The sequence below is a fragment of the Balaenoptera borealis genome, assembly GCF_965194805.1.
Source record: "Balaenoptera borealis genome assembly, chromosome: 3".
NCBI classification, from domain to species: Eukaryota; Metazoa; Chordata; class Mammalia; order Artiodactyla; family Balaenopteridae; genus Balaenoptera; species Balaenoptera borealis.
This window is the reverse complement of record NC_138866.1, coordinates 73,156,298-73,183,050: the sequence shown is the minus strand read 5'-3', so window position 1 is coordinate 73,183,050 and position 26,753 is coordinate 73,156,298. Positions and strand designations below refer to the sequence as shown.

The window sequence follows — 26,753 nt, the reverse complement described above, 5'->3', positions numbered from 1 at the left end:
TCTGCTCACGGTGTCCGAGGAGTGGGTCACACGGAAAGTGGGGACGCTGCCCCCCTTCCGGGAGATGGCCCGGGCTGCAGGCGACACGCACAGGGCGTAGCACGCTAGAGCCGGCGGGAGGGGTGGGCGCGAGCGCTCTCAGGGTCTCACGCGGCTCGGAGGCGCGGCGCGCATGCTCAGTCCGGCACCTCTCCGGGCGGGGCGGGAGACCCGGCTCTCCGAGGCGGGGTGGGGGGGAGGAGCGCTCGCGCAGACGCCCCTCACAGGAGCGGGCTCAGCGGCTGCTGCAGCGCTCAGCGCCGGGGCCCTGCCGGAGCCGGGTCTAGCATGTGCCGCGTCTCCCCGGCGGTGGCGACGGCGGCTCCTCTGCAGCAACAGCGGCAGCAACGGCCGCCATGGCCAAGTCCAGCGCGGAGCTCACCCGCGAGCTGCAAGGTACGAGGCTGCGGTGGTCTCCGGGACACCCCGTCCGGGAGCCTCCCAGACCCAGTGCGTTCCTCCCCGCGGTACACCCCGGTGCCTCCCGCCCCTCATGCATCCGGTTCCAAGGCAGCTCCCTGCCCCTGCATCCCAGCTCAGGGCATCACTGTCCCAGAGCATCCTCCGCTGCCCCCCTCGCCTCACCCCGTCAGGACCTACGTGTCCCAGAGCCGCCCGTCCCGATCTTCAGTGACAGGTGCAGTCCCTTCACGCTCCCTGGGGCTGACTCTCAGCGATTCTGGCCCACCCCTCGGCGAAGCATCCAGTGTCCCCTCCGGAGAATCCCCGTTTCCCCGCCGGGCGGGGCCAGGCCAACCCTGCCGGGTGATGGGAGCTGCCCCAGGTCCTGACCTCCTCTGGCCTCAACACCCTCCCTCCTCTGGGCCCGGCGCCGGAACTGGCTCGAGAGCCCCGCTAGCGCCCCGGCCACTGGGGCAAAGAAGGGAGTCAGGGAAAAGGGCCTGGACCGGAGCTAAAACCAGGAGCAGGGTCTACTGAAGCTTATCTACCACAACCCGCATCCCAGCCTGCCCCCTTCTCTCTACCCCACACCCACACCTCACGGCCTCTCCTGTTTGCCTGGTTCTCAGACTCAGACCAAACCAAGGCCCGACCCCCCAGCACTGCCAACCCTGACCCCCAGAGGCGGCAGCACAGGCTAGCCCACGCAGAGACCAGGACGCTCAAGGATACTCAGAGGCATGCTGCACCGTGGCGATTTCCCACAGCTCCACAGGCACACAAGCACAATCGTGAGATGTGTGTACACACATCTTTACAGAAACTGCACACACACGCACACACGCACACACACTGGGATATCTGGATGATTCTGCCAGCAGATGGGTATGGAACTCATTTAAACACTAACTCCTTCCTACCCCGCAGCTCCCACCCACACCAGAGCTGGCTGGCTCTGTGCCCCTTTCACAACTGCAGACACAGCATACTCATTCACACTTACCCATCCCCACCAATGCCACACACGGGCTCCCTGGCATCTTCTTTACATGCGTAGTAAAAGGTAGACACTCACACCCAGACCACCTAGAGTGCAGCCGAAGGGATACCCCCCACGCCCCTACACACTGACTCACTCTGTATGTGTTGACAGCTGCTGGAGTGCACGGGTTGGAAAAATCCTTCACACTCTCCCACGGTGTCACTCAGCTACTGTCCCCCGACTCAGGAACATCAGGAGCCAGAGTTTTCTCCACACCCCACTGCCCTTCTAATAGAAAGAGAAAAGTCACCCAAGAAGGAAAGGTCTCGGTCCCTGTCCTTCTCGGTCTCTCTCTGATTCTCTCTCCTCTCCTCTGCCCCTGCCCCTGGAGAGCCTCGGGTTTGCGGGGGCGGCCAGGGTCAGGGGAGCTCTGAGCAGCCCACCACCCACCTGCAGACAGCATCCGGAGGTGCCTGAGCCAAGCGGCTGTGCTCCAACAACATCGTGTCAAGCTGGAGACGAAGCCCAAGAAGTTCGAGGACCGAGTGCTGGTGAGGACACTGGGCTGGGGGAGGGGAGGGGGGATCAAGAGCACCTGGGCTGGTGAGGGCAAGGAGCCTGGGGGCACAGGGGAGACAGAGGTGGGGGGAGAGCTGAGAAGACATAGCCTGGGGGCAGGGGGAGGCTGGACTGTGTGGATGTCTAGGAGCCTAGGGTGGGGCATGTGAGAGAGGGGGGACTTCCAGAGCAGAGGGTCAGCTGGCAGGGGGTGCACACAGGCTGAGGGGGCTAACAGAGGGCAGGGTGACTAGGGCCCAGGAAGCTGCCGTTTGTTGCTGATGTTCTTTTCCCCTCTCTGAAGGCCCTGACCTCCTGGCGCCTCCACCTTTTCCCCCTTAAAGTCCCAGCCAAGGTGAGTTGGGCCGATGATCCGGAGAGCACCTGGCATGCTCCCCTCTGAGCCCGGCAGCCAGGCCCTGACCATGAGCTGGGCATCCCCGTGTCCCCTCCCCCCAGGTGGAAAGCTCCTTCAATGTCCTGGAGATCCGCGCCTTCAACACACTCAGTCAGAACCAGGTGAGCACCAGGGCTTGGGCCCCACTCCTGGGCCAGCGGGAGGAGGGAGCCCGCATCTGAGGCCCTGCTGCTCCCTCTCCCCCAGATCCTAGTGGAGACAGAGCGTGGCATGGTGAGCATGCGGCTGCCATCAGCTGAGAGTGTGGACCAGGTGACACGACATGTGAGCTCTGCCCTCTCCAAGGTCTGCCCTGGCCCTGGGTGAGTGGCAAAGGAGGAGTCTCTCAGGGGTCAGACAAGGAGACCTCCTTCCTCCCTCCCTCCTTCCCCTGGGCCCCCGAGACATCAAGGAGAAGAGCTCTTGTGTCCCTATTCCTGCTTTTCCTGGGGATCCAGAAGCTATAACAGGGTAAGAATTGAGAGCCTCTTTCCACCCACCTTGGGATGGATTTGTTCATTTTCCAGGAGTCTAATCCGGCGTGGAAATGCAGACACCCCAGAAGGGCCCCGAGACACGTCCCCCAACTCTGAGACTTCCACGTCCACCGCTCACAGTGTCTGCGGTGAGCAGGGGCAGACTTGAGGAAAGTGGGGCCTACACCACCCTGCCCCTTGCTCAGAGTCCTCTGTGTACGGGGCTTTGCCTGCCCTGAGACTCCACGGCTCCCAGACCTCAGAGGTTCATGAACCCAGGACACTGGTGCATAAAGTGACCTTGACCTTTCCTTGAACTCCAAGCCTGTTCCCCACCCCCTTACCGCTCAAGGAGCCAGCCCATCTCCTGCCCCACAGGTGGCTTCTCCGAGACCTACGCTGCCCTGTGCGACTACAATGGGCTGCACTGCCGTGAGGAGGTGCAATGGGTGCGTTGGGCCAGGACCGGCAGGCGGGCAGGTGGGACCCAGAGGGATGGGGCAGAGGAGGAGGAGGAGGGAAGCAGGTGTGAGCCACTTCCACCTCTCCAAGGATGTGGACACCATCTATCATGCCGAGGATAACCGGGAGTTCAATCTTTTGGATTTCAGCCACTTGGAGAGCCGGTAAGCAGATGGGGTAGAGACTCAAGCCCCCATTCCAGCCCCAGCCCAGCCCTGGCCCTTCTAGGCTCTCCCTTCTGGTCCCACCCACAGCCCCGGCTCTGTCTCCCAGCCCCCACCACCCCTGCCTTCCACCCATCTAGGCTTTCCCCAGCCCAACCACCCCAGTCCTAGTCTCTTCTTCCCAGCCCTAGCCACCTGCTCACCACTTTCCTGCCGCCCTGAATCTCCCCACAGAGACTTGGCCCTAATGGTGGCAGCCCTGGCCTACAACCAATGGTTCACCAAACTCTACTGCAAGGACCTGAGGCTGGTAGGGTCTAGGAGGGGCAGTGGGGAGGGGAGAGTACTGCCCTCTCTGCCTCCTGATCACATGACCCCCTCTGTCCTCAGGGCTCTGAAGTGCTAGAACAGGTGCTACACACCCTGAGCAAGTCGGGGAGCCTCGAAGAGCTGGTGCTGGACAACGCCGGGCTTAAGACGTGAGGCCAGCCTCCTCCTTGGGCAGTGGTACCCCCTTGATGTAGTCTTAGGATCCCAGAGCCTCAGAGCATGATATGGGCCTCTGAACCGTCTCATCCAGCTCCTCACCGTACAGAAGAGGCCCAAAGAGGGCACAAAGCAAGTCACGCCTAAGACTCCTGACCCCCAGCTCCACAGCCTTCCCCCGTATCTCCATGCCCCGTCCCCTTCTGCCATCAGCCACCGAGCAGGGTGCGCTGCTCCGGTCTCGAGGACCCTAAGCTGGGCTTTGTCTCAGCACAACTTCCCAGGTATTCCGGAGGGACGGCAAGCTCCCTGGCAGGCCCCAAGCTGCTCCCCACCTGCGGGGGCCTCCGACCACTGTAGCCCCAGCCAGGCAGGCAGGTGGAGGAGGAGGGGAAGCCCAGGGCCTGGGACAAACACATCCTTCCTCCCCTTCCCCAAAGGGACTTTGTCCAGAAGCTGGCCGGGGTATTTGGGGAGAACGGGAGCTGTGTGCTGCATGCCCTCACTCTGTCCCACAACCCCATCGAGGACAAGGGTGAGCCCCAGCCCTGAATCCTACCCCCCATCGCAACACAGACCCCTATCCCAGCCCAGAGCCCAACCCGGTCTGAACAGGGGCTCTCCGACCTGATGCCAGCCCCTGCCCCAATATGCCATCCTTGACCCCAGGCCCATAACCCACTCAAGCGCCCAGTCTGACTCTGCACCACCTGCCCCCACTGCCCATCTCTCAGTGGGCCCCTTTCTCTCTCCACTCCCCAGGTTTCCTCAGCCTGAGCCAGCAGCTCCTCTGCTTCCCCACTGGCCTCACCAAACTGTGCCTGGCCAAGACTGCCATTTCCCCTCGAGGTACTTGCCCCAGGACCCCTGACCTCTGACTCTGACCCTCCCCCAGCACTGCCTGGGTGTCGAGTCCCAGAGGTGTACCCATACACTCACACAGCATCCCAGGGATCAAAGAAGGGAAAGGAGCCACATTTGGAGAGTGGGGAAGAGTTGTATGCAAGGGGAAGAGTTCGGCGGGGGGGTGGCCAACCCAGCCCAGTGCCCGCTGTGCTCAGGGCTCCAGGCGCTGGGCCAGACCTTCGGGGCCAACCCGGCCTTTGCCAGCTCCCTTCAGTACCTGGACCTGAGCAAGAACCCTGGGCTGCTCGCCACAGATGAGGCCAACGTGAGTCCACGAATATAGCCTCAGGCCCCTGCAGAGGCCCACCCGGGCTTCAGGGCCTGGGGTCTCTGACCTTTAGCCCTGGGGAGGGGAGGGGTTCTGTCACCCCTTCACCCGCAACCCCTCTGTCCTTCCTTCCCAGGCCCTCTACAGTTTCCTGGCCCAGCCCAATGCCCTGGTGCACCTGGACCTGGCGGGGACTGACTGCGCCATCGACTTGGTGAGGGGTTGGTGATGGGGGAGCCAGCCTGTGATCTGGGGAGGCTGGGGTGGGTCACCCCCTCCTTGAGTACAGCGGTGGGCAGAGCTGGCAGGATGGCTTCAGGTTCAGCTGAATTACAAATCAACGCCAAAGCTCACACCTGTGCAGCACTTTATCCGTGCGCCGCCAAGGCTGTGCTGGCTGTGCCTAAAAGCCAGCCCGGATCCGTTCCTCGGCCATGAGCCCCAGCGCGGCGCTGCGTCCACCGGAGGAAAGGACTCCTTCCCTAACTTGAACCAGGCACCTTACGAGCCTGTGGGCGCCCTGGCTTTACACATCCACTGCCTATGAGCCTCTCACCCCCTGGGGGCCAGGCAGGTGGGAGTAGACCCACTTTCCACAGAGGGGAAACTGAGGCTTGAAGAGGCTAAGTGGGCAGGCACAGCAGGACTCGCACAGACTGACCACAGAGGGCGAAGCGCCAGGGCCTTGGTGGGGAGGGAGGAGGGAGTCCTCGTCGCCCCTCCCGGCAGCCCTCCCAGCCCCGTGAGACGCACCCTGTCTCCACCCCACAGCTTCTGGGCGCCCTGCTCCACGGCTGCTGCTCCCACCTCACCTACCTCAACCTGGCGCGCAACAGCTGCTCCCACAGGTGGGAGCACAGGGGTGCAGCGAGGGGCGGGGCAAGTCGTGGGCGCCCCCTCCCTTGCTGACCCCAGGCATCTCCGCAGGAAGGGCCGGGAGGCCCCGCCTGCCTTCAAGCAGTTCTTCAGCAGCACCTACACTCTGAGCCACATCAACCTGTCGGCCACGAGGCTGCCCCTGGAGGCCCTCAGGTCGGGTGGGTGCAGGGTTGGGGGGCGTCCGAGGGGGAACCCTGGGAGAAGGGGGTGAGGGGTAAAGGCGGGCCTGCTGACCTTCCTCCCACAGGGCGCTGCTCCAGGGCCTCTCCCTCAACAGTCACCTCAGCGATCTGCACCTGGACCTCAGCAGCTGTGAGGTGAGCCCTCAGTCCCCCACCCATCACCCCACCGTTCACTTCCCTAAGTCAAGCTCTGGCTCCGTCTTGCCTCCGCGCTACCCCTCAGCGACCCCCCGCCCTAACCTCACCCCCACTTTCCCCTCTCCGTCTGTGGTCTGCGGCCCTCTTTCTAGAGGTCATTTTCAGTCTCCAGGAGCTCCTCGCTGACCGCTTTGGGGTGGGAGATACCAAGCTTTCCCACCAGATGGCAGGAGCAAGCTGTCTCCAGAGCAGCGGCCTGGAGATTTTTCTGGCTGAAGGGAGGGGAGAGAGCCCTAGGGAAGGATCTGGTATAGAGAAGGGGCCTCCAGATTTCACACCCGAGAAGACCTGGTATGACCTTGAATCCTGGCATGACTCCTCTTATCTCTAAGCATTAAAGGTGCCCTGTCTTCCACCCACACCCCGTCCCTGCAGCTCCGCTCAGCTGGAGCCCAGGCTTTGCAGGAGCAGCTGTGGGCTGTCACCTGTGTGGGCAGCCTGGATCTGTCAGACAATGGTGAGTGGGGGCACTTCCCTTCCTGGGGGCCAGGTGGGGACAGGGGCCTAGAGCACGGGGGAGAAGCCCTAAGGAGACTCCAGTGAGCCTCGGGCCTCAAGGCCAGGCCTCTCCCATCTACTGGCCAGGGTTCGACTCGGACCTCCTGACACTGGTGCCCGCACTTGGCAAGAACAAGTCCCTCAAGCACCTGTTCCTGGGCAAGAACTTCAACGTCAAGGCCAAGTGAGCCCCCCCTCCTATACCCACAGACCCTCACTCCATCATCCGCCTATCCTTGTGGCTCACTGTGTTACCCTTGACCACCTCTCCGCTGCTCCACTAACATGACCCCAGCCCCCTCCCCTCCTAGTCTGAGCCCCGACTCCCCACAGGACCCTGGAGGAGATCCTCCACAAGCTGGTGCAGCTGATCCAAGAAGAGGACTGTGTGAGTGCCGGGGCCTGGGAGGGGACCTGCAGTGACAGGGGCTGCAGGGACTGGGCCAAACCCCCCACTTGCCCACACAGTCCTTGCAGTCACTGTCAGTGGCAGACTCCCGGCTGAAGCTTCGCACCAGCATCCTCATCAACGCCCTGGGCAGCAACACCTGCCTGGCGAAGGTGGATCTGAGCGGCAATGGCATGGAGGACATCGGGGCCAAGATGCTCTCTAAGGCCCTGCAGATAAACTCCTCCCTCAGGTGGGGCCCACACCTGGACCCTCTCACCTGGAGCCCCAGCCCTCCCCCACACACATACATGCCCTCCCTGCTGCCTCACTGCTCTGCACCCCAGCTTCCAGGAGACCCTTAGTCCCAGGACCATCTCTGAGTCAGCCTCATTACCCAGGAAAGGAGGGAAGGCTCCCGAGGGGGATGTGTCCCCTCCCCCTAAGAGAGACCCCGAGGGAGGGGTAATACGCTGATGCTCACCCTTTCCCCAGAACTATCCTATGGGATCGGAACAATACATCTGCCCTAGGCTTTCTGGACATTGCAAGGGCCCTGGAGAGGTGAGTAGACCAGGGCCCTGCCCTGATCCTAGCCCCCAGCTTCCCTGTACCTGGACCAGGCCTGAACTACACCAGCCCCACCCCAGTCCACCTGACCTAGTTGCATAGAAATGTTAGGAAGGACCACAGAAGAGGGAAATGGTCAGCAAGAGGTGGGGTCTGGGGAGCAGGAGCCTCTCCTGCCCGCCTTTATCCCACCCAGGTGTGCCACTCTGTCCCACAGCAACCATACGCTGCGCTTCATGTCCTTCCCTGTGAGCGACATCTCCCAAGCCTACCGCAGCGCCCCTGAGCGTACCGAGGACGTCTGGCAGAAGGTGGCGGCCTGAGCAGGGTGGAACCCAAGGGGCAGGGGCCAGCCCACATCCCCTGGCCCTCACCCCACCCACCCATCGTCATCTCCAGATCCAGTGGTGCTTGGTGAGGAACAACCATTCTCAGACGTGCCCGCAGGAACAGGCTTTCAGGCTGCAGCAGGGCCTGGTGACCAGCAGCGCCGAGCAAGTAAACGTTTCCCTCCGAGACACAGGGGGCACACGTGGGGCACGCAGGGCACAGGGCTGATGTGATGGAGCGCAGGTCGGGCCGGGAGGGGTCATGAGAGAGGCATCGTGTGGTGCCCATAAGTGGATTGAGCATGTGGGAGAGCAAAAAGACAGGACGTGCAGAATGTGGGCCCCAAACATGAGAGGACACGTGGGCAAACAGCAGGGGTCCCAGACAAGGGGTCCCAGGACTGTGGGAGCTCCACTGAGTGTTCAAGAGGGCATCCCAAGAAGAAGAGGGAACAGGCCATCGGGAGACATCACCCTTACCCCTGTCAGTGCCAGCACCAGTAGCACTGCCCAAGGGGGCCCAGAAATGGGATGCCTGGGGGCCCACCTGGGAAGGTGAAGATGCGAGAGTCCCCCCTAACACTCCCGCCACCTGTGCTGCAGATGCTGCAGCGGCTGTGCGGACGGGTGCAAGAGGAGGTTCGGGCCCTGAGGCTGTGCCCCCTGGAGCCCGTGCAGGATGAGTTGCTCTATGCTCGGGACCTCATCAAGGACGCCAAGAACTCCCGGGCGGTGAGCCCTCCGCAGCCCCGCCCTCCCCTGACAGTCTAGGGAGCCCAGGAAGGCCAGCGTGCCGGCCCAGGAGCGTCCAGGCCCAGGAGTGCCCACGGACGGCACTGCTTATCCCCCAACGTTTTCACAGCCTCCTAGGCCAGGGACCCAGCGAAGCCAGATTCTGACCTTCTGATCAGAACCCCTTTCTTTCCCAGCTGTTTCCCAGCCTCTATGAGCTGGGCCACATGCTGGCCAACGACGGACCCGTGAGGCAGAGGCTGGAGTCAGTAGCCAGTGAGGTGTCCAAGGCTGTGGACAAGGAGCTGCAGGCAAGTCCTGGGGAGGGAGCCCAGTGCTGACCAAGGCCCTAAGCCGAGGGCCGAGGCCAGCACGGGAAGATTACCGTGGGCAAGAAGGAGTTACAGAGCTGAGACCACCTACGCTCCCACTGTGCCAAGGCATTGCTAGAGAACCGGCCTCGGATATTTGCTGCTCGTTTCAACCTTAGCCCCTGAACTCTGAGCTCTCCCTCTGGACTCTGATCCTTGGACTGACTCTCCCCTGTCCGTGTGTCCATGTGGTAGGATGAAAAGGACACTGACCAGGATGTGGGGAAGCCTGAGTGTCCAAGGCTCTGCTGCTAACCGGCCCTGTGACCTTGGCCGGCCCCTCAGTCTCCCCACGGGGGGCTGGAATAGACAGGCTGGAGTCTCTTCTGCTGTGGTGCCAGCCCTGACCCTGCCCTCCTTGGGGCTCTGGCCTCCTTTCCCCACATACTAGGTGATCCTGGAGTCCATGGTCAGCCTAACGCAAGAGTTATGCCCCGTGGCCATGCGGGTGGCTGAAGGGCACAACAAGATGCTGAGCAATGTGGCTGAGCGCGTCACTGTGCCCCGGAACTTCATCCGAGGGGCGCTGCTGGAGCAGGCGGGGCAGGACATTCAGAACAAGCTGGAGTGAGAGGCGGGGGGCGGGGCTGGAGGGGGGCTGGACTTGGCCTGGAGCACTTAGGGACTCGGTGTGGGGGGGGGGGTGCCCAGCCATCAGCAATGAATAATGAATGACACAATCTAAGCTACAAGGGATGAATCTTTAACCAACTGCAACCTTGCTATTTAAGGTCTGACTCGTCCTTGCCCTAGCAGTCTAAATGCTGAGCTGGGGTTAGGAGTCCAAACAGTGCACACACGTGTACACGTACACACAGCCGCGCACATACCCCCAGGAACTGACCTCTAGAAACAGAGCACAGCCTCCTCGGAGGTGTGGACAAAGAATAGGGGTGCATGGACTGCGCTGCCCATCCCCCCAAGTTTTCATGGCCCCTAGAGCTCTCCCTCATTCCAGTCTGGGTGCCACCTCTCACTAAAATGAAGGAAAATTATTACACAAACCCATGAAATGGCCAAGCTCAAGAAGTGCTGGTTCCTGCTCTTACAGCAGAGACGGGCAGAATTCACTCAACACCTCAGTTTACCTCGCTCTGTTCCACTGGAGCTCCAGGGGCCGGACCCAGAGCCCCTCTGCCCCTCCTTCCCCTCAGTTCCTCTCCGTCCACCCTCCCCCTCCACACACCCCTAGGCTGGAAGGGCTGTGGGTGGAGCTGGGTGGTGGATCCCAGGTGCCTCGTACAGCAGCTGTGTTCCCCGTGGGCAGCCAGGGCGGCTGGCCCGCTCCCTCAGGCGTCTGGGGAAGGCTGGGGCAGAGGCTCAGGGGCAGGGAAGGAGGAGCTGAGCCGCCCCCCTGTGCCCACAGTGAAGTGAAGCTCTCAGTCGTCACCTACTTGACCAACTCCATAGTAGACGAGATCCTGCAGGAGCTGTACCACTCCCACAAGAGCCTGGTAAAACTTCTGAGCCTCAGCCCGGCCCAGACCTGTCCTCCACCCCGCATCACCCGCGTCTGCCCCCACCAGCCCTCCCTGTCAAGGTCCTGGGCGGTGGGCGGCTTCCTTGGGATCCTGTTCACACCTGTCCTTCCCTAGGCCCGACACCTGGCCCAGCTAAAGACACTGTCAGATCCGCCAGGGGGGCCGTGCCAAGGACAGGATCTGTCCTCCCGGGGCCGAGGACGGAACCATGACCGTGACGAGACCACAGATGATGAACTTGGGACCAACATCGTGAGCACCCCCACTCCCCTCCTTAACCTTGGTCCTGCCCCTGACCCTGCAAAACGCTGTCCCCTTCTACGTCCCTGGACTCCACTCTCTGCCCCTCGCCGGGTCTCGTCCCCTCGCCCCGATCCCGCCCAGCCTCTTCCCTTGTCCCATTGCCTCAGCCGCCTAAGGACAGGGAAGCGGGATGCACCCTAAAGAGAAGGCTTTATGAGGAATGGGAGGCTCCAGGCGAGGCTCCTGGGGTTTGCCACCTGGCCCCACCGCATGCCTCCATCTCTGCAGGACACCATGGCCATCAAAAAGCAGAAGCGCTGCCGCAAGATCCGGCCCGTGTCTGCCTTCATTAGTGAGTCTTCCAGCCTCCGCGCTGATGGCCCTGATTCCCTTTCTTTTATCTCTGCCTCTCCAGCCTGCTTTCTCCCTGCGCCTCATGCTAGTCCCTCTAACGCTGCTCTCCCCACAGGTGGGAGCCCTCAGGACGTGGAAAGCCAGCTGGGGAGCCTGGGGATCCCCCCTGGCTGGTTCTCAGGACTCGGGAGCAGCCAGCCCACAGCTAGTGGCTCCTGGGAAGGTCTATCTGAGCTGCCCACTCATGGCTACAAACTAAGGCATCAAACACAAGGGAGGCCCCGGCCCCCCAGGACCACCCCTCCGGGACCTGGTCGGCCCAGCGTGAGTCCCTAAGGCCTCACAAGAGGACCAACATCACTTAGCAGTGCCAGAGCCAGAGATTCTAGCTCTAGGACACCAATGCCAGAGGTACTAGCCTTGGGGGATCGGGCAGGGGGCCCAGGCAGGCCATGGAACAGAAGAGGAGTTATCCGGATTGGATGGAGCTAGACCTTGTCACAGATAGGAAATCTCTGTCTGCTAGACAGTGGCAGTTCTCATTTTGGTGACAGAGAGAGTCAAGAGCCACCAAGTTTAAGAAATGCCCAGGTATCCTGAAGTCTAAGTTTCCATGGGGCCAAGAAGAGGCAAGTCCAAGTCCAAAGGGGAAGGCCTTGAGTGGATGGGAGGAGGGCTTCCTCACCCAGATGGTATATCCTACAGGACTTTCCTCCCAGCAGGCGCCAGTACCTGGGACCCGTCAGGAGAACGGGACGGCCACCCGCCTGGATGAGGGGCTGGAGGACTTCTTCAGCCGAAGGGTTATGGATGAAAGCTCCAGGTGTGGTGCCCAGGCACACCCCCCAACTTCAGCAGGCCCCGAGGCCCCGGAGGGCTCCTGTGTCCACCCGTCTCCCAGAGAGGCCTCTCCAATGGCAATGCCCCAAAGCCAGTCTCTCTGGGAGATTTCCCCCACATTCTCTTTCCTCCACACCGAGCCCTTAGTTGCCATGTTCTCTGAATCCCCTCAGGACAGCAGGAAAGAACGGGGCCAGAGTGAACCACCACAGTGGGATTGGGGTTGGGGGGATAGCAGGCCCTGGAATGGGGTGACGGTTAGTGGTACCAGGCCTGGAGGGTGTGTTCTGTCACTGTCCTGCACAGACTCCCCGGCATCTCTCCACAAGGAACTGGGTCACTTGGAGAGGCTGAGGGGAGATGGGGGGAGGGGTGCCTGCGAGGGAAGAGGCTGCTGGAGGGTTGTGACAGGGAAGGTGAGGACACCATCCCCTGAGAATAGGTGGAAAGGGTTATGGAACGGCAGGAAAGACTAGATGAGACAGGACAGCTGGAGGTCCCGGAGAGCCAGGACTGGCCTAACGCCAGCACCACCCTGGGCCCTGAACGACCTCGGCATCTGACCTGGGTATCTCCCCACGACTTTGTCCCTAACTCACCCCGACCCTGCCCAGCTACCCCCGGACTCTGAGGACCCTGCGGCCAGGCCTCTCGGAGCCGCCACTCCCTCCACTCCAGAAGAAGAGGCGCCGAGGCTTGTTTCACTTTCGCCGGCCCCGGAGCTTCAAGGGGGACAGGGGGCCAGGGTCCCCCACCACCGGGCTCCTCCTCCCTCCGCCCCCGCCCCCGCCCCCGACTCAGGAGAGCCCCCCCAGCCCAGGTCCCCGCAGCCTCGGCAATAACTCCTCCCCCTGCTGGAGCCCAGAGGAGGAGAGCAGGCTCCTTCCTGCATTTGGCGGGGGCCGGGGGCCTTCCTTCCGCAGGAAGATGGTAAGTGAGGCAGGGGTGCCGAGTCCTGGTTTGCTGCCCCACTCGTAGCCCATCCACGCACCCCACCCTAGGCACTTAACGGGAGACTGTTAGGACTCGGGAACTTGGTCATCCCAGTTCCTCGCTCCTGGGCCCCTTGGGCTAAGCCTGGTGACCCAGCGTATGCTGGGAGTCCACCATGCAAATGAGGGCAGTGGAAGGACTCCTCAGAGGGTCTGGGTAGGGCTTCCCCAGGCAGGGGGCTCCGAGGGGTTGGGGCCCTCCCCTGCTCCCTTGCTGCCTGTGGAGACCCTTCTCCATCGGGAACTGATTCTAAACCCGAAACCTTGTTCCAGGGCACTGACGGGGCAGAGCCTGGGGAGGGGGGCCAGGCCCCTGGGACAGCACAGCAGCCAAGGGTCCACAGTGTCGCCCTCCCTGGGTTGGGAGGAGCCAAGGGTTGGAGCTTCGATGGGAAACGAGAGGTGAGCGGAACCTGGGGAGGCGAACTGAGGGTCCCGTGGGTCCCTGCATACCACCCTCCCCTCCCCACGGCCCTGCGGTTGGTAGGTCAGTGGAGAGAGCCATGCTCTGGAGTAGAAGGTGTCAGCTGCAGTTCTGCGCCTACACTTGCTGCGCAACCCTGGACAAGTCACGCTGGAGCCTCTGCTTCCTCATAAAGTGTGTGGCCCTAAAAATACTTACCTCTAGAGCTGTTTCCCAAATTTTGGTGACTTGATTACCACCTTTATGACGGCTTTTTCCCTTCTCCACATACCACGGCATTATTTACATAATATTTTTATTTAAATCAACTCACCTTTTTTTTTTTTTAATAAATTTATTTATTTACTTATTTATTTATAGCTGCGTTGGGTCTTCGTTGCTGCGCACGGGCTTTCTCTAGCTGCGGCGAGCGGGGGCTACTCTTCGTTGCGGGTGCGCGGGCTTCTCGTTGCGGTGGCTTCTCTTTTTGCGGAGCACGGGCTCTAGGCGCGTGGGCTTCAGTAGTTGCGGCTCGCGGGCTCTAGAGTGCAGGCTCAGTAGTTGTGGCACACGGGCTTAGTTTCTCCGCGGCATGTGGGATCTTCCCGGACCAGGGCTCAAACCTGTGTCCCCTGCATTGGCAGGCGGATTCTTAACCACCGCCACCAGGGAAGCCCTCAACTCACCTTTTTAAACTCAGTCTGGACCTAAGCATTATCATCTTTAGAATCACAGGCTTGTTGTACTAGTCATGTTTTTTCTACTACACATAAAATAAACACATATTAAAATAACCGTATGTTCATTCGTGTAAACCATTTCTTATGCCCCTAGGGGTGGTATGAGTGTCACTCTTTGGGGAAAACAGTCCGAATGTCTAGGGACTAATGACATGAGATGCTACAGCAGAAGCCCCTTGCTAACTGCAGTTCCCACACAGAAGGGACTTTTTTAATGACCTGACTCAGCTGTCCTTTCAGGGCCCAGGCCCAGACCTGGAGGGCAGCGTCCAGCCTTGGCAGAAACGGCGCTCCTCGGACGATGCAGGTGAGAATGATCGCCCTCACGTCCTTCCTTTGCCCCGTCTCTCAGGGCCCCTGCTAACATGCCTTTTCCCTTTTCCCCTTTCCCATCTCCTCCCTCCACTCAAGGGCCTGGAGCCTGGAAGCCCCCACCACCACCCCAAAGCACCAAGCCGAGCTTCAGTGCCATGCGCCGAGCAGAGGCCACGTGGCACATAGGTATGGAAAGCCTCTTCTCTGGCAGCAGCTCTGAAGGCCCGGGTTATGTCCAAAGAGACAGAAGCCAACTAAGGTGGGGCAGTAAAATGTCAACACTGTGCAAATGCTTCAGGATAGTTACAAAACTACATCCAAAAGAAACAAACAACCCAATCCAAAGAAAGGTCCCACGGAACAGAAGTGGCTTTGCCAGGCTTAGCCTACAAGGAACAACACTTTGTGGGTGGTTTGGGGAATTCTCTAGAGCGGGGGCCATCAGCAGAATGGCACCCTCTATAAAGAAGGACTCTCTCTGCACCCCAGCTGGGGAAAGGGTGGGCAGTACCAGCCATACCAGGCCCACCTCCAACACTCCAGTCTCCCCCAAAAATAGTTCACCAGGCCATCCTCCGCTCACGCAGAAAGGTACCACACAGCAGGGGCAAGAGCCCCCTGCCTCAGAGGTCAGACACCCTGGGTGTTAGTGCCGGCCCAGTCACCACCCACAGTGTTGACAGGTTATTCACCTTCCAGAATAAAGGGCGCGGGGGGGGGGGGGGGGGGGGCGGGATCATAGTATGACACCGCCCTTCTGCTGGGTTCAGAGCACCTTTCACTTAGGGAGCAGCTAAAGGAAAGCCGGTCAGCTCGGCATCAGCCTCAGTTCCCCCAGGTCTGGAATGTGACCCTCCAACAACAGTGACAGGGACAAATCTCCCTGGAGAGGTTGACGCTCCCTTCCCTCCTCCACTCCCACCCCAGAGCTAGGGCATAAGGGCGCGGTGCAGAGCCAGGCTGGCCCGAGGCTTGGCAGTGCCTGTGCTCCTGCCCCGTCCTCCAAGGCCGACCCAGCGCTGGGGTCACCTTCGCTGATGATCCCATCCCACACACAGACTAGTTAAGACACCGGAAGAGGGGCTCCACCCTTCATTTAGGAGGCGGTGATTGTCGGGTGCTCCCTGCGCACACCCTAACTGCCGGCACCCTCCTGGGCTTCCTCACCCACACCTCACAGATACACACACAGGCAACCCCAAACACGTGGCACATCCTTGGGTCCAGGGTGCCTAAAGCCACGGAGGCAGGGTAGGGGGAATGGTGAGGGTGCCAGGCACTTCTCCTCCAGACTCACCATCTAAATCAGACTGGCAGAGAGTTCTAGGAGTGCCAGGTTGCAGCCTTGGCAGGGCGCCGGGGCACTGCAGCCCTGGATGGGCAGCCATGCCTGTGGACCCGGCTGGCCGCGGGCCCTGGCTCTGTCCCTGCTCTTCAAGAGGGTCAGCCAGAGCCCCCTGCAGAGGTGACAGGCTCAGGAGGATCCTGGGGACCGTGAGAGCAGAAGGGGACATCCGAGGCAGAGACATGGGAGCAAATGGGCTTGGAGGGGAAAGTCCTGGCCTCCAGGGCTTCACAGAGACAAGGGACAGGGAGGGCTGTGCAACAATGTCTTTTCCTGCAGTTTCTTCTCTCTTCCCATCCCCCAGCTGAGGAGAGCGCCCCCAACCACAGCTGCCAGAGCCCCAGCCCAGCATCCCAAGATGGGGAGGAGGAGAAGGAGGGGGCCCTATTCCCAGAGAGGACGGTTCCCGCCAGGAACGCCAAGGTGAGAGCCAGCGAGGCGGCAGGGAGGGCACTTTGAGGAGGCAAAAGGGCAAACTAACCGACTGAGCATCTTCCTTCTGTGCCAGCTGCAGGACCCTGCTTTAGCTCTGCGGCCCCCCAAGCCGGTGGCTGTGCACAGGGGCCGCTGGCTCCCTCAGGAGCCAGGGGGCAGGGAGGAGGCTGAGACCGGGGGTGCGGCCCCAGGAATGAACAAACCCCGACTGAGGCTGGGCTCCCAGCAGGACCAAGAGGAGCCTGAGGTCCAAGGTCTGCCACCTGGCTAAAGGGGGTGTGGGGCACCTCTGAGGCCTTGTTGCCCACATCGGGTCCCTTCCTGGGCACAGGATGAGTGACAGACAGCCAGAAGTCATAGCCTGGATGAGTGCCCAGCCTGTGAGCCCCACTCATGGGCCAGGCCTGCCTTGACTGTCATTTCAGGGCCCCCGGATCCGGGCCGCCGGACTGCCCCCCTGAAGCCCAAGAGGACGCGGCGGGCACAGTCCTGTGACAAGCTGGAGCCTGATAGAAGACAGCCCCCTGACCCCACAGGTGCCAGAGGGGTGGGCTAGAGGGTGGTCCCCCTTCCCACCCATCCATGTGACGAGGCCGCCCACACAGCGTGGCTGGCTCTCCCTGCCTGGGAAACAGGACTCCCTGGATTTCCCCCAGCAGGAGCCAGCGAGCCAGGAACAGGGTGACAGCCGCTGCAGCACCCCGCCAGCCCTCCTCTCGACATGTGCCTCACAAGGACTCAGACCCCCACCCATCCCCGCACCTCCAGGCCCTTCTGCCAACCCCTGTCCCACGGGCGCAGTACAGCAGGACGAGGCCTGGGGGACAGGACGTGGGGGACAGGAAGGGAGGGAGCAGCCTGGAGAGAGAGGCTCTGCTTGCTCTGCAGACCTGGGGGGTGGGGGGTGTCTCCTCACCTGGGAGGGCAGATCTGTCCCTCTGTCCCCAGGGGCTCTCTCTCCACTTGTATAGAATAAAAAAACCAAAATCACCGCCTGCCCGAGTCTCTGCTGTTTTCCCGGTTCTCTGCTCCCATCCCCACCAGCTGCTCCCCTTCCCTCAAGGCCCACAGTGGGGAAAAGTGGGGAACATCCCCCCAGAGATGGGGCTAGAGCTCTAAGGGGAGAGGTAGGAAAGACTGGAGAGCTGCTGGATGGGAGGGGACTCAGAAGTCCCCAAGCAGGGTGGCTGTTATGTGCAGGGTCTTGGCTGAGCTGGCTGGAGAAGGGGGGGAACCAACACCAGTGTGTGTTGGGCTTTAGGGAGGTGCAGTGGGATTGGAGAGATCCCAGTGTCCCAGGAAGAGACTGGGAGCAGTGTGCTGTGTGTGTGTGTGTGTGTGTGTGTGTATGTGTGTGTGTTTACGCACAGACAGGCTCACTAATGGTGGAATTAAATGGTGTTGTGTCATCCTGGGGGCACCAGCAGTAGTCAGAAATCTCAACAGTAGAGTGGCCTGCAGGTGAGCAGAAGTGCCTAGGGCAGGAGAAGATCAATGATTAAAATTAATCGTTTCTCATCAGTGTACTAACAAACACCAGCTTGGCATTCAAGACTGGGCTCAAGGACTTCCCTGGCGGCGCAGTGGTTAAGAATCCGCCTGCCAATGCAGGGGACACAGGTTCGAGCCCTGGTCGGGGAAGATCCCACATGCCGTGGAGCAACTAAGCCCGTGCGCCACAACTACTGAGTCTGCATGCCACAACTACTGAAGCCCGCGTGCCTAGAGCCCGTGCTCCGCAAAAAGAGAAGCCACCGCAATGAGAAGCCCGCACACCGCAACGAAGAGTAGCCCCCGCTCACCGCAACAGAGAAAGCCCGCGTGCAGCAGTGAAGACCCAATGCAGCCAAAAATAAATAAATAAATAAATTTATATTAAAAAAAAAAGACTGGGCTCAATAGCCTCTTCCTCTGTGAAGCCCTTCCTGATGCCTTACCCTGACTCATCCAAATTGAGCCCTCCCTCTTTGTGGCCCACTGCATCCTGAATAGGTCCGCATTTTGCACCTGTCATACCTCATTTCATTTGTGCATTGGCTGATCATCTCTGTCTGTGTGATTTTTGTTCCATATACACACACCTCCCCCAGGGGCAGGAGCTGGGTCTTAATTACCTGTGTAGCCCCAACCTCTGGCACAGTGCCTGGCACCCAGGAGATGCTCAGTAAATGGCTGCTACCTCAGTACACAAGCAGCTTCGGGGATGGCGGGTGAGGACGTCTTGGTGACCCCTCTGTCACGCTCATCCCAGATCACCATGTACCCAAACGTCTTCATGCGTGGCGTGCAGCTTCCCAGGCAATTGCTCACTTCCCCTTGCCTCACTAGAGAATGACTGTCTTGTTTCCTCGAGATCTGTATGTGGCACGGCCCGTCCCACAAGGATGTGGCCGTATGAGTTGAATCTCGGGGTTTAGGGTTGAGTTGTGGGTACCAGGAAGATACCTCAGGAATCAGTCCAGCACATCTCCCCCTATCTTCAGGGGGCTTCGTGGCCAGGATGTGACACTGTGTGCCCTTAAGCAATTGTGTCCGTTTCCTCGTCTCCCTGTTAAAAGGTGGCTAGGGAACTTTGAATTCTCAAAGCTATGAGCCTTAGCATGGTACAGGATGGTTTTTAAGAAGCACATGAAGATCTCCATTCTGTCGTATTCGGGTTGGTTGGCGTGAATGAGTGTATGTTGTGTGTGACAAGTATAGCCCAGTGTTCTTTTATATGTGACTGTGAATGTCCTTAACAAATGTGATACAGAGAGTGTTGTGAGACCGGGTGTGTTTCCCTATGTGTATCCGTAGGGCTGTAACTGTCATGGTGTCACGGTGAGTTTATGTGCTGGCACCTGTTTGTGTCAAGATATGTGTGAGCCTGTGAGTCGTGTGTGCATATGTCTCCATCATTTCCCAGCGTGAATGTGTGTGTGTGCACGCACCACTGCAACGTGTGCATCTCTGTGATGCTGGGTGTGGGTGTGGCATGAAGGGGAGGATGTGTGTCACTGTGTCTGCAGGGGTCCTGCGTCTGAGCCACCCCCAGCCCGCCCTCCTCCTCCGGCTCTGTGGCTCCTCCTAGGCAGTGGCCCTGCCCCTCCCCTCTTCTCCCTCCCAACCGGTCTGTGCGGGGGGAGCTGGTGCTGCGGCCCCCCCCACCCCTCCCCATCCAGGCCCCATAAATAGCTGCAGAGCCAGAGTCGGAGCCTGCGCCAGCGGCTGGAACAGCAAGGGAGTCAGGGCCAGGGCCAGAGAGCTGGAGAGAGGAGCCCCCGACTAGAGCCCAGGTGAGCCCACCCTTCCTCCCTAGCCCAGCCCCAGCCCGGCCCAGCCTGGCCCAGTCTCCATAACAACATCGCCCCCAGCCTCCAGAGAGGTCTCTAGTCCTGCCCAATACCCTCACCATCACATGCCCCTGCCCAACTCAGGGGACCTGTGAGAGCTGGGAGACTTGTGGCTGGATTGCAGAGGACCCCTTCAACTCAGACCCTCCCTCACGTATCCAGAAAGGCACACGCTGTGGGGAGGGGGTACCCAGCCAGGGAAGGGTCCCAGTTCTGAGGGAGGTACGGGAACTGTCACACCCTCCTGAAGACAGACACCCGACTAGGGGACAGACACGGGGTGGGGGCATTCAGACACACCAACGGACACTCACTGGGGAAGCACGACATGGGATCAGACAGCCTCACCCTGAGATGTGGACAGACAAAGATAGATGGATGGCCCCGCCATGAACTCAGGCCAGCGGACCCCTGCCTGCTGCTGCCCGAAGCTTGGTGCCTCTGCTGGGGGAGGGTGGCGTGCGTGCATCCCACGGGCTGCATGGAGGGGGCCGAGGCGCCCCAAAAATCCTGTCGCTAAGAGACAGTGCCAGTGCTGCCAAGAAGTGTGAGAACAGGGGAGGTGGGGAGGAAAGCCAGCGTTGTCATAGTGGGAGCCACTGCCAGGAACCTGGAGGAGATTTCAGCAGGGACCGGGCTCTGCTTCTCACTCTGCAAGCCCACCATCCCTCCCTTTCCGTCAGCCAACCAGAAGGTGAGTCGGGGGAGGTGGATGGGGACAGCCCCGCAGGGTACCTTCCAATCTGCCTCCTCCTGCCCACTGCAGCCTCCATTCCTGACCATCCTCTTCAGACTGGCAGGGACCCCTTGCCCCAGTTCAGCTCCTTCGAGCCAGGACTGAGTGCAGCGCTGACTCAGACATCAGTCAGGAAATAGCAGAAGGTGCTGAGGTAGCAGAAAGTGTGGATCAATTGATGGCCTAGGAGGAAGGCTGCCAGGAACCCCCCAAGCCCTCTAGCCCTCTCCAGCCCCATCCACGCACATGAGGCCAGCAGGGGTGACAGGGGCACTGGGCTATGTAGGAGTGGGGGGCTCGGGTCCTCCACCCTCCCCAGCTCAGTGCTCAGGGGAAGCTGAGCGAGGTCACTGGGAAGCAGGTCCATGAGATGCCAGGGCCTCAGGGAGAAGGGCAAGGGGGTGGGCCCCTGGCTCCCAGAGACAGACCCCTCCCCTGGCAGGTGTTCCCCTTCCAGCGTCCAGGCCATCTGCTCTGTCCCCACAGGGACATGTCCGGCCCGGAGATGGCATGGGTGCCTGAGCCCCCAGCCATGACGCTGGGGGCCTCGAGAGTGGAGCTGCGGGTGTCCTGCCACGGCCTCCTAGACCGAGACACGCTCACCAAGCCTCACCCCTGTGTGCTGCTCAAGCTCCACTCCGATGAGCAGTGGGTGGAGGTGAGAGCGGCTGGGATCTCCTTCACTCACCTCCGGGACTGAGAGGGAGGAGGCTGGTGGGGGCAGTGAAAGCCTCATGGGGGACTGTCAGGACTCCCAGGGGCCTCTTCCAGGCTGTGTGGGTAACCCTGCAGATGGGGGTGCCATCATTACACACACAAACCATTTTACAGATTCCAAAGCCCACAGAGTCCTGTTGGGTCCTGAGATCGCCCCCGAAGTCAGTGGCACCACTCCCAAATATGAGAGCCCCAGCAGGCTGATGGTCCTGGGGGCTGGCAGCACCCTGAGCTTGGGGTTCAGCCCAGGGAGAGAAGAGCTAGTCGCTGGGGTGCGGAAGCCTGAGGAAGGCGGGCAAGACCGGGGCGGTCCAGGGCAAGGCAAAGCAGCCCGGGTTCCCAGAAGGCACACTCCCCTCTGCCGCAGGTGGAGCGCACAGAGGTGTTGCGCTCCTGCTCCAGCCCTGTCTTCTCCCGGGTGCTGGCCCTCGAGTACTTCTTTGAGGAGAAGCAACCCCTGCAGTTCCACGTGTTTGATGCCGAGGACGGAGCCACCAGCCCCCGCAATGACACCTTCCTCGGCTCTACCGAGTGCACCTTGGGCCAGGTCTGCATTCCCACCCCACCCCCACCCCCATCGCTCTGCCTCTGGAAGCCAAAAGAAGACAGAGGATAAGCTCTGGAGCTAGTTCAGTCGGGGCTTGGACCCCGTCTCCACCATTCACCAGCTGTGCAGCCTTGGGCTAGATATTTAACCTCTCTGAGTCTTAGTTTCATCATCTAAACAATGCGGGTCACAGTGCCTACCCGTTAAGGTTGCTGCGGAAATTAAGTCCAATCCTAGCCCAAGGGCAGCCCCTGTGAGAGCTCAAAGGGCACTTATTACCCTGTCCCTTGTACCCTGGCCAAAGCAGGTGGGGGCGTCACAGCTGGGTCCCCCTCCACCTCCATCCCCAGGTTGTGTCACAGACCAAGGTCACTAAGCCGCTGCTACTGAAGAATGGGAAGAACGCGGGCAAGTCCACCATCACGGTAGGCAAAGTCACCTGTACTCACCCTCCGGCAGGGCATTCAATGCCCCTGCATGGACATCCATGGTGACATCATGCCCAGGGCTAGCTCCCACCTAAGGGAAAGGGCCCTGTGGGAGTGGGTTGGGGGAATCCTGTCATTTGTGTCCGCCTTGCAGATCGTGGCCGAAGAGGTATCTGGCACCAATGACTATGTGCAGCTCACCTTCAGAGCCCACAAGCTGGACAACAAGGTTGGAAACCCAGAGTCCAGGTCCCCATCTCTACTGTTAGGGAGCCCAGCCCCCCTACTCAGGACAAAGCCCAGGTCCCAGCGCTGCTCCCTTCTTGGTGTTACCCACTTCCCCCTCAGACCTCACCAGACTCATGGACGCTCTCCCCCATGTCCCCAGGATCTGTTCAGCAAGTCTGACCCCTTCATGGAGATCTATAAGACCAATGGGGACCAGAGCGACCAGCTGGTCTGGAGGACAGAGGTTGGTGCCTGGGGCTGGGGGGAAGGAGGGAGGAAGGGGAGAGCAGGGGAAACTAGATCGGGGGTGACCAGCTCTCTGTGCCTCTTCAAGGTGGTGAAGAACAATCTGAACCCCAGCTGGGAGCCGTTCCGTCTGTCCCTGCACTCCCTGTGCAGCTGTGATGTCCACCGGCCTCTCAAGGTGAGGCCCCCGCAAACAAGGGCAGCCTGTTGGAGCATCCGGCCTCTGCCGGAGACCGTTCCCCCACCCCCACCCCCGAGTGTGGCAAGCCCCTCCCTCTCCCCCATGTGATACCCCTTCCCACTGCGGGTAAAGAACCAGTCACAGCTCAGTGTTCCTATGTGTGTGCCTCCTAGCAGAGGCCAAAGTCCCTGCCGGACTGAGCCAAAGGATGAAGTTCAGCAAGTGGCTTCTCTAGGCAGGTTGAGGACATCTGTTTGGGCCTAGCGACTGTTGGGCCCCTACCACCCTGAGTCCCTCCTCCTGCCCCCAGGAACCTCTGCAAAGCCTCCCCGACCCTGACCGCCCCACCCCCCTTGCCTTCTCAGTTCCTGGTGTATGACTATGACTCCAGTGGGAAGCATGACTTCATCGGCGAGTTCACCAGCACCTTCCAGGAGATGCAGGAAGGAACAGCAAACCCTGGGCAGGAGGTACCAAAAAGACCCTCAGCCAGAATCCCACCAAGATCCCTGGGAGAATCCTGAGGGTGATGCTGAAGAGCCCCCCCACACGTGATAGGAGGTGGAGAGGGTGGAAAGCCCTGGGCTCAGCCTGAGGACTGAGCCATGGGGGTCTCACTCTGGGAGGCTCCGCTGGAAGGGGGAGGAAGGGTCACGTGATGTGACCCTGGGCTTGTGGGGTATGTGGGGTCTAGATGCAGTGGGACTGTATCAACCCCAAGTACCGGGACAAGAAGAAGAATTACAAGAGCTCAGGGACCGTAGTGCTGGCCCAATGCACGGTAAATTCCAGTGCCCGCCTCAAGCCCTGCCCCACCCCGACCCCCAAGGCAACCTCAGATTCAACCCTGCCCTCATTTCAAAGATCATTTCCCTGCTCCTGGGAACTGAGAACCCTTGCCCTATCCACCATCAGCTTCAACCTCAAAAACTCTGGTCCCTCCCTTTCCCCTACAGAAGCCCCACCCAGCTTCCTCCTCAAGGGACCATCCCTCCACCTTACTCCCCCCTTCCCACCAGGTGGAGAAGGTGCACACCTTCCTGGATTACATCATGGGCGGCTGCCAGATCAACTTCACGGTAAAGGCCCAGGGGACGGGGACATGGCCAAGGGGGAGGGGCTCGGCCCATAGTGAACAGAAGAGCCCAGAATCCCCACTGCCCCTACTTGGACCTCTCATGAGCCTTAGTGTGGTCAGCTTGTTCCCCTCACCGGACTCTATGATAAGACTACCTGTGGGCTTGTTTAGATTCACCTTAGGCCTCCCTACAGGCCCTAGCTCTGGCCCAGCCTCTCTGTTGGCACTCACGGATGAACCATAACACTTTCCCCATCTCCACCAGGTGGCCATTGACTTCACCGCCTCCAATGGGGACCCGAGGAGCAGCCAGTCCCTGCACTGCCTGAGCCCCCGCCAGCCCAACCACTACCTGCAGGCCCTGCGTGCAGTGGGAGGCATCTGCCAGGACTACGACAGGTAGCAGGGGGTCGGGGTGTTGGACAGGCAGGGGCGCCTTGCCCAATGGGCCCCCACAGACTTTTCTTCTCCCCAGTGACAAACGGTTCCCAGCGTTTGGCTTTGGGGCTCGAATCCCCCCCAACTTTGAGGTAGGCTGGGTGCGAGCGGAAGGGAGCAGATGTTGGGAGGGTCAGACAAGAAGGAAAAACATCCCCTGGCTGGCCTCACCCTACCCTCACAGGTGTCCCATGACTTTGCTATCAACTTTGACCCGGAAAATCCTGAATGTGAAGGTAAGAGAGGAGATTCCCACCAGCCCCGCCTCCCTGCATGCAGCTTGCTGCCTACTCCTGTACATCCCATGCAGGAGCACAGACTCCATTCCCCTGGGCCCTGCTCCCTGCCCCTTCACCCATCCAACACCTGCCTTCATTTGATAAGAGTTCCAGCCCCTGGCCCAGTATCTGCCCACCCAACTCTGCCAGCACCTGGACCATCCAACTCTCCTGCTTAGTGAAGAACTTGGTGGCAGGGCAGTCCTCAGACAGAGAAGCACCTCCTGGCTTTAAGGGCGTTCAGGAAGGGCTCCCTGCTAATCTCTGCCCTCCTCACCTCTTTGCCCACAGAGATCTCGGGGGTCATCACCTCCTATCGCCGTTGCCTGCCCCAGATCCAGCTCTATGGCCCCACCAACGTGGCCCCCATCATCAACCGCGTGGCGGGGCCAGCCCAGCGGGAGCAGAGCACTGGCCAAGCCACGGTGAGGAGCCCCAGCTGAAGCGGGCAACCTGGTGTCCTCGGGTGAGGCCCGGGCCCGGGCTTGGGGCCGGTGCCAAGGCCGCAGAGCTGACCCTTCCTCCCCCTCTGCCTGCCCTCAGAAGTACTCGGTGCTGCTGGTGCTCACGGACGGTGTGGTGAGCGACATGGCCGAGACCCGCGCCGCCATCGTGCGCGCCTCCCGCCTGCCCATGTCCATCATCATCGTGGGCGTGGGCAACGCCGATTTCTCCGACATGCGGCTGCTGGACGGCGATGACGGTCCACTGCGCTGCCCCCGAGGGGTGCCCGCGGCTCGCGACATCGTCCAGTTCGTGCCCTTCCGGGACTTCAAGGACGTGAGTGCCCGGAGGCCCCTCCCGGCTGAAGGACTCCTCAGCTCCCCCTGCCGCCCAAATCTGACCCGCCTCCCTCACTTGATTGATGTCCTGCGAAGGACGCTGGAGCTCAGCTGGCCACCCGAAGCCCCGCCTCTTACCTGAGCCCCTCCTTCCCCCACTCTCCCGCCCCTAACCACATCCCCGTCCCCATCCCAGGCCGCACCCTCTGCGCTAGCTAAGTGCGTCCTGGCCGAGGTGCCCCGGCAGGTGGTGGAGTACTACGCCAGCCAGGGCATCAGCCCCGGGCCTCCCAGGTCCTGCACGCCAGCCACGACGCCCAGCCCTAGCCTGTGACAGCCGACAACCGGACCGACACTCCCTCAGTCTCTCAGTGAGTCCTGGGACGCTAGGGGGGTGGATCTTGGTGGAGTCCATCTCGGCTGGGTGTGGTGTAGACGAGGGTGCTTATGACTATCCTACTCTCCCCCAGGTGCCTGTCCTGACCCTTGTGACTCAAGTGACCAGTGCCTCTCCCTCTTGGACCAGCTGTGCCCCCTGGGTACTGGAAGTGAGTGGTGAGCCCTGCTCCATCTCTCCAGGCCCCGTACCCCTCAGCCTTGTGGCCCCTCAGTGACTTTCTTCAGTGATCCTGACTTTCTAGCCGTTAATAAAGGGAACCACTCCTAGCACCTCAGCCTCTACCCATCATGCCTCAGATGCCCGTTGGGCAGTCCATAGCACCACACACACACCATTAAGAAATGAGGACCAGCACCTTTTGAATTCTGAGCCAGAGCTCCCCAGACAGCCTGGTGGCTCTGCAGTTTCACCCCAACTATGTGCCAGTGAGATCTGAGGAGTCCCTACCGTCAACTCCCAACCCCAGGGGGGCCCAGGCCCCCTGGGGGTTAATTACCAGAGATAGAGGGGTAATAAGGGGCTGTCAAGGGGGCAAGTTGATGCCCTCTTAAGGTGTCTTCAGAGAAGCTCAGCTGAGCCCCCCAGGGGCTGAACTCCAGCCCTCACACAGCTGTGAGGCAGCCTGAGAAGGGGTGGGGGGGATGGGGTGCGGGACTGAAGGAGGGCAGCAGGTCTGCTAGTGAATTATGAATACAGAGGGGGTATCTAAGGTCTTTGCAGCCTGGTTTTCCTGGTGTGTGAATGTGTGTGTGTAAGTGTGTGTGTGTGTGTGTGTGTGTGTGTGTGTGTGTGTGTGTTCATGTTCTGCATATCCCTGACTCTCCAGAGTATGGCCTTTAGTGGTTGAGAAGTTCAGCTGTGTACTTTGTTGTTTGTTTTTTTTTTTTGGCCGCACCTTGCGGCTTGTGGGATCTTAGTTCCCTGACC

At 60.6% G+C, this 26,753-nt stretch overlaps 2 protein-coding genes across 13 annotated transcripts; both read left to right on the top strand.

Moving 5' to 3' along the window:
* The first annotated feature begins 30 nt into the window (after positions 1-30).
* Positions 31-19,471, top strand: CARMIL3 (capping protein regulator and myosin 1 linker 3). Of its 12 annotated transcripts, none has more exons than XM_082386153.1 (40): positions 31-435; positions 1,880-1,974; positions 2,286-2,336; positions 2,441-2,500; positions 2,586-2,701; positions 2,906-3,003; positions 3,233-3,303; positions 3,407-3,480; positions 3,715-3,790; positions 3,871-3,959; positions 4,407-4,501; positions 4,729-4,815; positions 5,028-5,137; positions 5,277-5,354; positions 5,912-5,988; positions 6,068-6,172; positions 6,267-6,336; positions 6,775-6,856; positions 6,985-7,081; positions 7,231-7,285; positions 7,366-7,538; positions 7,781-7,849; positions 8,073-8,166; positions 8,255-8,353; positions 8,788-8,916; positions 9,114-9,227; positions 9,679-9,854; positions 10,654-10,741; positions 10,883-11,020; positions 11,300-11,363; positions 11,481-11,689; positions 12,085-12,188; positions 12,820-13,135; positions 13,471-13,599; positions 14,581-14,647; positions 14,752-14,841; positions 16,305-16,423; positions 16,515-16,689; positions 16,861-16,971; positions 17,092-19,471. In XM_082386153.1, the coding sequence occupies exons 1-40, from the start codon at positions 396-398 to the stop codon at positions 17,118-17,120; spliced, it is 4,119 nt and encodes a 1,372-aa protein (XP_082242279.1). In that variant the 5' UTR covers positions 31-395; the 3' UTR covers positions 17,121-19,471. The 12 variants fall into 12 exon arrangements, with proteins under 12 accessions (XP_082242279.1, XP_082242281.1, XP_082242280.1 ...); XM_082386154.1 differs by having other exon boundaries at positions 32-435; positions 12,088-12,188; positions 17,092-19,470; XM_082386152.1 differs by having other exon boundaries at positions 32-435; positions 12,088-12,188; positions 16,509-16,689; positions 17,092-19,470.
* A 147-nt stretch (positions 19,472-19,618) lies between these two features.
* Positions 19,619-26,095, top strand: CPNE6 (copine 6). The gene is made up of 17 exons (XM_082385794.1): positions 19,619-19,710; positions 20,990-21,161; positions 21,588-21,767; positions 22,118-22,192; positions 22,350-22,424; positions 22,584-22,667; positions 22,758-22,847; positions 23,216-23,320; positions 23,545-23,631; positions 23,870-23,929; positions 24,194-24,327; positions 24,404-24,458; positions 24,551-24,602; positions 24,936-25,069; positions 25,188-25,424; positions 25,623-25,797; positions 25,897-26,095. The coding sequence occupies exons 2-16, from the start codon at positions 20,994-20,996 to the stop codon at positions 25,758-25,760; spliced, it is 1,674 nt and encodes a 557-aa protein (XP_082241920.1). The 5' UTR covers positions 19,619-19,710; positions 20,990-20,993; the 3' UTR covers positions 25,761-25,797; positions 25,897-26,095.
* The last annotated feature ends 658 nt before the right edge of the window (positions 26,096-26,753 follow it).